Source organism: Oryzias melastigma, linkage group LG20 (assembly GCF_002922805.2).
Source record: "Oryzias melastigma strain HK-1 linkage group LG20, ASM292280v2, whole genome shotgun sequence".
NCBI lineage: Eukaryota > Metazoa > Chordata > Actinopteri > Beloniformes > Adrianichthyidae > Oryzias > Oryzias melastigma.
This window is the reverse complement of record NC_050531.1, coordinates 6,676,351-6,685,011: the sequence shown is the minus strand read 5'-3', so window position 1 is coordinate 6,685,011 and position 8,661 is coordinate 6,676,351. Positions and strand designations below refer to the sequence as shown.

Here is an 8,661-nt window from a genome sequence, read left to right as displayed (position 1 = left end):
CATTTTATTTTATTGTTAATAATGGCCCGATGTTGTCTTGCACTTAATTCTAACTTGTATAATTTTGAGAAAATATATTTTTATGAGTAAATTATTGAAAGTTATTTAAGGTTTAAGTTGGAATAATATTCCTGCCTTTTTATTATTCATAATTATGCTTAAAAAGTTAACGTTTTAAAGTTTTAAAAATTGGCATTCTGCTAGGTTTTGTGGACTATTTTGGCATTTACTGAGATTCTTTTAGGCTATTTTGGAATTTTGCTAATATTTCAGCTACATGCTAGCTGTTTTGGCTAATTTTGGCTTTTTAGGCTACTTTGGAGTTTAGCTAATATTTCAGCTACATGCTAGCTGTTTTGGCTAACAAAGGCGTTTTTTAGGCTATTTTGGATTTTAGCTAATTTCCAGCTACATGCTAGCTGTTTTGGCTAATTTTGGCTTTTTAGGCTATTTTGGAGTTTAGCTAAAATTTCAGCTACATGGTAGCTGTTTTGGCTAATTTAGACTTTTTTCCAGTTGTTTTAACCCAGTTTTGCAGTTAATATTTCAGATGCATGCTAGGTGTTTTGGCTAATTTGGGCTTTTTTCAGTTTTTCAGGCTATTTTCAAGTTTAGCTATTTTTTCAGCAACATGCTAGCTGTTCTGGCTAACCTAAGTTTTTTTTTAAGTGTTTATGGCTAATTTGGCATTTAGCAAATATTTTAGCTGGCTATAAGCTTCAGCAATTTCAGCATCTTCAACTATCAGCACTAGCATCTTCAATGGCCAAATTCAGCTTACAGCATTCACACTAGCATTATCGCAGGTAATACTATATATCTAGTTTTTAGTTAGTTTAAAGCTAATGATGGTTAAGATGTGTTCTTTACATCCAGTAAGCTAACGGGAATGCTTGGGTGACAGGAAGTGGGGGTGGGCCAACAGTCTTGCCCACAACATTAACAATTTCATGTTGTTTGAAAGACGATGGGACATTTAACTGTGGAGTAAAGTATGTCGACATATTTATTATGGTAGTTTAGGTCAATATTTTTGAATTTCTCAGAAAAGTGTTCCTATTGTTTTTAAATGTTGAATGAGAGATTCTAGATTGAATATTTTGTTAGTTACTTGTTTCAAATGGAAAAAAATCCACCTTGGTGGATTAAAAGTAAAGGTTGGAAGTCTGTTACAATAAAGTCTCTTTTTTTAGTTGCATTTTGATCCTTTACTGCACTACAAAGACACAAATTTAAGTAAAAATACCTAAAAATGTGGCAGTTCTGTTAGAATAGATCAACTAATTACATGATGAATTAATTGCACAAAAAATTAACCAGATGATTAATTAAAATACCACAGATGAAGTGGGAGTGGCTTCCTCTCACCTGGAGTAGAACTTGCCCTGTTTGGCTTTCTGCTCCTGGAGGATCCGAGTGTTTTCAAGCTTCACTGGACTCGGTATGAAGCCGATTTCACAGCCTTCTTTCACGAGACGCCCTATCCACCAGTCATTGTTGAATTTCTACCAACAAATTAACACAGAAATTTAAAGTCGTCAAAATGTAGCCGTCGGCCGACGTGACGTGTGCTCACCTCTTTGACGTGGAGGAAGTCTTTCGCTTCGAAGGCGACGGCCATGCCCGGAACAGGGACATCGTCGTCATGACTCGGACTGTAGCTGACGTTTGTACGGACGGCAAAAGCAACCGGTTTGCTCTGAAAACACAAATATATCGAAATGTCAGAGAAAAACATTTAAACTTGACCAAATCTTGCAGGTACTTTGGCGGAGGTGTAAAAATAACTTAAGGTGAAGCATGCAGGCTGAATCATTCACACCAGTACAAACTGAAGCGCTCTGCAAAGCCACTAAACTGTCAGCGTTCATGTGCAACCTGCCAGCATTTATAGCTGATCCACCTCCTGTAGTAAAATAAAAAAGGCTCTCGTCTCACTTATGGAGAAGCACAAAGCGCTCACATCTAAATGTTTCATAAATAAATCCAGAAGCGTTTCGATCAATACCGACCCTCCCGCCTGATTAGAGCTTCCGTTCCTCTTTTGGACAAATAATCAATTCAAAAATTGACTTTGAATCTTGCTGTGCTCTGGCAGGCTGATGAAACCCTCCATTACTGTTAACGGCACACATAAAGCTTCACATTTGGAGTTTATTCTTGATACTTTTGCACAAAGTAACATTTATATCTGACATTCTCATAAAGCCTGACCTCAGGTGACTCACATTTACCTGCACAGATAGACTTAAAACATGATGTGTAAATATTTAACTGAGAAATTCAACAGTAATTTAATTTAATGTTAGACACCTAACAGATCTCATCACTTTAGTGTTGATTTTATGATAGAAAATTGAAGAATAAATAAACAACTTTTAACATCCACTAAAGTTTACTTTTTTTTTTAAATAAATAAACTGAAAGAAATACAACCAGAAACATTTCACGGTGCAAGAAAATAATATTTTGTTTAAACCAAACATGCAACATTTTTTATGCTAATGTTGGTCTTAAAAAAAAAAAAAACTGTGAGGACATTTGATGGATTTTTTTGTTTCTTTTAGCTTCTTTTTCAGCTTTGGTTGCTTTTGCAAAACATTGTATGTATTTATTTTGTATTAAAAATAAATATATTTGGTTAAAATTGTCTGATTGGTTTAGTTAAATAAGGCAGAGATAATACGTTTTCTTCTTTCTGTCTCCTTTCCTTTTCACCAAAGTCAAGAATATGATGTCATTTATTGTTGTGTGCTATGAAAATGAAATAAATCAATAAAAAAACTCCACATCTGATTTATTTTTAAAACAAAATTTTTAGCCAAAATCTAAAAACTTGTGTAATTTTCTAGGATGTAGTCTATGCAGAGAGGCAGGATTTTCTTACAAAACTTTGCCTCCAAGTTGTGGGCGGGACGGTTAGCATGGAGGTATCCCGCCCCCACTTCCCATCACCCATGAGTTTACAAGCTCTCCAGCTAGCTTACAGCCCCTCACACACCAACATAACATTTCTGGTGCATCCGAATAAAACTAAACGTAGTCTACTTATGTTCTTTTCTACAAAACAAATACCCTCTTTTTTAGACACCTTTTCTTTCCGGCTATTAATTTTTTTTTTTTTACCTTAAAGCTGTCCCTGAGGGCTTGTTTTGCTGCTTTTTCGTCCTTAAAGTTTTAAAGAAGCAGCGACCACACCGCGTGCAACTCCTCTTCCTCCCCTTCACCAAGCTTCGAGCAAGGAGGGGAGGGGCACCAGGCAAAATTATTGATCGTTTGAAACTTTATGTATGGTTTTGAATAATACACTTTTTAAACTTTTCACAAGAAATGAGTGGTGTGTTAAACTGTAAAAAAAAAAAAAAAATTGATTGGAATTTGGCGGCCCCTCTAGCAGATGGTGACCTAGGCGGCCGCCTAGTTCGCCAATGCTCAGGGCCGGCCCTGTTTACAGCGATTTGAGTAAAGATATACTTGAAACGCTTGAATTGCTTTGAAATTTGACTGAGTTGTGAGCGGGACAGTTAGCGTGGAGGTTCCCCCTACCCCTCTTCCCATCACATTGGTGATAGGAAGCGGGGGGAGGGTTACCTCAGTGATGTCCAATAACCCAAAAGTTTCCTTTTTTACAAAAAGGATCTTGTTTAGCAGCTGGTTAGTGCCTAAATTAGTGGTCAAAAGCGGTTCACCTTATCTGCAATGCAGCTACTCCATTCAAAAACAGCATTAACGTTTATCTCAATCTTATGCTAAGTATTTGTTGCTTGTGACCAAAAAGCTACCTCAGTATAACTTCCTATCTGATCAGATTTCTTTGAGTCTTTCACTCTGAAAGCATAAAAAGTCACTGGCGAAGAACCGTTCTCTGGTTTGGTGCAAACATGAGAAGATGATGAACTATCATCAGCTTCTAACAGTTTCCTGATCACATGTTAGTACAAATATTATGTGGAGAGATCTCATTCAGCTCCAGAAGAACAGAGTTTCCTGTGTTTTCATCCTCTAAGAATTTTAATGCAAAAAAAAAAAAATAAAATCCTGCCTGGCTGTCAGCTATAGCTTCTTAAAACCTTCTACAGACTCACAGCTTATTCACACTTTTGTAAGATCTATTAGTCCACACGTCAACATAAAACGGCTTCTTATGTAACGCAAGCCTTCACTGTAGGTGCCATATTGACTGCAGTGAATGGGGGAGACGGACAGACGGAGGGCTAAAGACAAAGACAGCAGGGAGGCGGAGCGAAAACCAGAGAGGAGGGAAGGTGAGAGAAGGAGGCTAAAAAAGATGCACCGTCTGTAACCAAGAACCCCACCAGGCAGCGCCGTGGATCGCGGCCAATCAACGACCCACGCCGCTAGTTCCAATATCACATTGCATCATGCGTTTCCATTAGATAATAGCTCCTAGGCGTTTCTGTAATTAAAGTGAGTTAACCCCGCCGCTGCCGCAGCCTCTCCGTTAGCAGCACGCGCAGGATCTTTAAATCAAGACTCTGTCATTGTTTCACCTTCACTGCTGTACATCAATTTGATGTGTGGACTGGCCTTAGGCTGTAGTGGGAGCACGCAAAATGTGATATGGCGCCATCATCAAATTCTATTACGTGAAAATTAGGAGGTATTTCTACAATTTTACACTAAAACGAAGCAGCTGAGATGTATTTGCTCGATTTTCTCTGACCTGTGAATTTGATTTTGTTTGCAAACATCTTTAAAACATTTATTATTTATTAATTTAAAGGTCAGTCTTTCATCTGAATGTGTTGCATAAAACCTTCAGTAGGAAAAATGTAGAACAAGAGCAAAATGAGTCCAAGCATTACATCTGGTGCTGCATTCACACCGGCCGCGTCTGGTGCGTTGAAGAACACGTTATACCCAGGTGATGTTCTTTGTCTTTTGTTTCTGTACTGTTTGCTATTATTATGTTTGCCACATACAATAACCTGCTCGCAAGGCCAAGTGAGCCCTGAATTGTTTAAAAGTGGGTAGAAAATGTGGGCCCAGAATGGATCTGTCCGCGGTTTCTGTGGTGGCCTTTTGCCCACATTGGCTTAAATGGGCACTCAGTTTGTTAGCTCGCTACGCTAGCCAGCTTTCCCAGTGGACAGTGTAGCATCCTAGCGAGTTCTGCGGTATCGAGCTAGCGAGCTTCACTGTAGCAAGCTTGCGAGCTCCGCTGTAGAAAGCTAGCCAGCTCCGCTTTAGCGATCTAGCAAGTACCGCTGTTGCAAGCTCCTTTGTACCCAGCTAGTGAGCCCTGCTGTAGGGAGCTCCATTGTAGTGGGCTAGCAAGCTCCGCTGTAACAAGCAAGCCATTTCCACTGTAGCGAGCTCCCTTGTAGTGAGCTAGCGAGCTTAACTATAGCGAGCTGCACCGTATCGAGCTAGCAAACTCCGCTGTATCAAGCTAGCATGCTTTGCTGTAGCGAGCTCTGCTGTAGTGGGCTACGCTGTAGCGAGGTTTGCTGTAGTAAGCTCCATTGTAGCAAGCTAGTGAGTTCTGCTGTAACTAGCTCAGCGATTTTACAACAATTTTTCTCGAAAAGTTAATTCTGAGGTCGCGTGGTGGCAGTCCAGCGACAAGCGGGGATGACGCCATTGTGAAATCAGCTGACACCCGACCATCAGCACCTCTGATTGGACGATATATAAACGTCTCAGGGCGGCCGCCGTCTATATCAAATGCCACCAGCAGCCTGGGGTTATAAAAAAGGGATCGTGAATGCCGCCATCTACTCATGACCATGCTAACGATTTAAAAAAAAAGTATGAAATCTTAAAGATTTTGCCTCCTTATTGTACAGTAGCAGTTGTCTTTGTGGCCGTAGCAAAAAGTAATATGCCATTCAATTAACCTTAACTACTAAAGTTTCACAACAAACACCCAATTCATTTACTGTTTGATCTATCATTAATGCCCCTTTTAGCCCAAGTCACCAACCCTGTAATTTTCAAGGACATAGTTTCTGCAGAGTGGCCTCTCCTTGCAAAAATAGAAGTTCAACCTCAACAACGCCTTTAATAAAAGCTGTTTAATGTCAAATAATTATACTCTCACAATCAGGAGTTCAAACTGTTCGAGTGAAGAGATTTTCTCTCTTTTACCTCATGAGTCAACATTACTGTTATTGCTAATTAATCATTTTTATAAGGCCGTTTTAGTTTGATTGATGACTTTTTTATCAGTCATGACAATATTAAGAGTTTTTTCCTCATAAGGGAACGAACTCAGAATCCTCTGACTCCTCCAAATAAATACACTCAGATCTATGTTTTTTAAAGGCCTATATGGCCTTTTGTGTGAACCTTGATACGTATAAAAGGACGCTATGTTTAGATGTGACACACATAAGTCTCTTTTATAAAGTACGAGCGTTCTTTGACTTTATTCCAATAAAAGTTTTCAGACAGGATCTGCCCTTTTTTGGTGGCCAGACGTCTATTAGACTGTATTTTTACCAGTTATCTGTCATGTAAAATGCCAGGATGGGTAACCTCTGCCAGCTTATCAATAAAGTAGCATTTCTTTTAACTTAGTGTGGCAAATTCGACTTTAGAAAAAGCTGGTGTTGTAAATAATCCGTGCAAAACACAAAAAACGTCAAGTTAAGGTGATTTAAATAGCTGAATTTTACGGAAACTTGCAAAAGAATAATAGTAGAGCTACACGCATGAACTAAAGACGGATATCTTGTAGATCTAAGACAGAAATGCTAACAGGGTCCGAGTTTGAGGAGATTTTAAGGAAGCCAGCCCTGATTGCAATTCCTGCCAAAGCAAGCCTGCCTGCCTTGTCATGTGCATGTTTGTTTATGTGCTGCTAATTGTGGCCGAGAGCGGACCGAGTCAGACGTTGCTTTGATAAACTGCAACGCTGAACCCTCGGAGGCCCTCAACCCCTCACATCTACAGCCCTCCTCCACGTGAGAAACCAGCTGACAGAAGCTCTACAGTAAAGTTTGGACTACAAACTCCACAAATGTCTCATTATATGTGTAGACCAAAACCTCCTAAAACACAAATTTAATCAACTCTACACAGAAACTTTTCAAAAGTCGCCCCAGCAGAGAATTTGCCGGTCGGGTCAAAGCAGGAAATACAGAAGGGTCAGAAAGAAGCTGTTGTTTTTGCTGTTCCATCTGGAGCAAGGCAGGCTGGGAAAAACGCCAACTTCAATTAAATGAGTTGATCATTAAGTGAGAAAAAATGTATTCACTCTTCAATAAAACAACTCCAGCAACCTTCCCAGGACTGCATGTCCCGGAAAGTTACCCCCAGGTCAGATCCTGCAAAGCTAGCATTAACCGCTAAGGAACGGAGTTACACCTCCGCCTCTGACGGCCTCGGATGACTTTTTCATGCCAGAATGCTAACATCAAAAACTCCCAGACTTACTACAGATGTACAATCCCAAATCTTTGATGTGACACAACTTTTAAAGCCGTGAACGAAAACATGGTGAATCAAGTTATGAACTTGTGGAAGAAGACACCAACCTTGGCCTTGTCAAGTTGTGCCTGAGCCTGTCGCTCTGCCTCTCTGCGAACTGCCTCCTTATCTTCTTCGAGGGACACATCGGAGTCTGATGGACGGCTGGTGTAGGAGTCGGCCGAACCCTTCAGACGCAAAAGCAGAAAAACTTTGTTAGTGAGGCTCAAAGTGAAGGTCAGCTGACAACACAACCTGTTTGAGGAAACATTCAACTACTTACAGGTATGAGAACAGACCAGTCAAAAAAAAAAAAATTAATGATGATTCACAGAACAACCTTTTTCCTTGGATATATTTATGACATCAGGCAAAATATTCTCATTCCCAACTCGCCATTTAAGGACATATAATTTGGGTCCCCTCTGGGTCAGTTTTTGACAATTTGGGTGTCCCCAACTCGTCGTTTTTTGATTAGTTGGCTCTTCTCATTAAATCAGGGGTCCCGAACCTCAGAGCTGCTAACCAGTACCAGTTTGAGGGCCGCTTGATACAGAGAAAAAGACAGATAACAAATGCATACGCTAACCAGGGGTCCCCAACCCTCGGGACACAGACCAGTAACCTAACCCTTACTTGGTACCAGTTCCACGACCAATACCGCATCCAGTACCACGTCCGGTACTGCGTCCATAAGGAGGGTTGGGGACCCGTGATTTGATGGGAACAGCCAGCATCTCAAAAAGCTTGTCATTTTTTTGACATGCTGGTTGTTAAATCAGGGGTTCCCAACCCATAGGCCGCAAACAAATACCAGTCCAAGGGCCACAAACAATGAATAATTGCATATACTAATCAGGGGTCCCCAACCCTCGAGACACAGACCAGTAACTAGGTACTCGGTACCAGTTCTGCGTCCAATACCGGGTTCATACCATGTCCATACCGCGTACCGAGGGTTGGGGACCCCTGATTTAATGGGAAAAGCCAGAATATCCCAACCTCCGGGCTCCAAAATGGTTCCAGTCTAAGAGCCACAGACAATGAACAATTGTATATGCTAATCAAGGATCCCAACCCTCAGGACGTGGACCGATACCAGTACCGGTTCCACATCTATTACCACGTCCAGTACCGCGTCCTGAGGGTTGGGGACAGCCAGCACATCAAAAAACAACAAGTTGGGGACACCCAAAATGTCAAAAACTGGCCTGAACCATACGTCCA

At 40.7% G+C, this 8,661-nt stretch overlaps 1 protein-coding gene across 8 annotated transcripts in view; it reads right to left on the bottom strand.

Annotated features, from left to right (window-relative positions):
• Positions 1-8,661, bottom strand: part of cacnb2a (calcium channel, voltage-dependent, beta 2a) — a 73,152-nt gene that overhangs the window by 18,794 nt on the left and 45,697 nt on the right. For all 8 annotated transcript variants that reach the window (XM_024279851.2, XM_024279850.2, XM_024279853.2 and 5 more), the window contains 3 exons: positions 7,503-7,622; positions 1,577-1,699; positions 1,369-1,505 (listed from right to left, as the gene is read on the bottom strand). In XM_024279851.2, the coding sequence (XP_024135619.1) occupies positions 1,369-1,505; positions 1,577-1,699; positions 7,503-7,622 (380 nt within the window). The remainder of the gene's footprint in view (positions 1-1,368; positions 1,506-1,576; positions 1,700-7,502; positions 7,623-8,661) is intronic.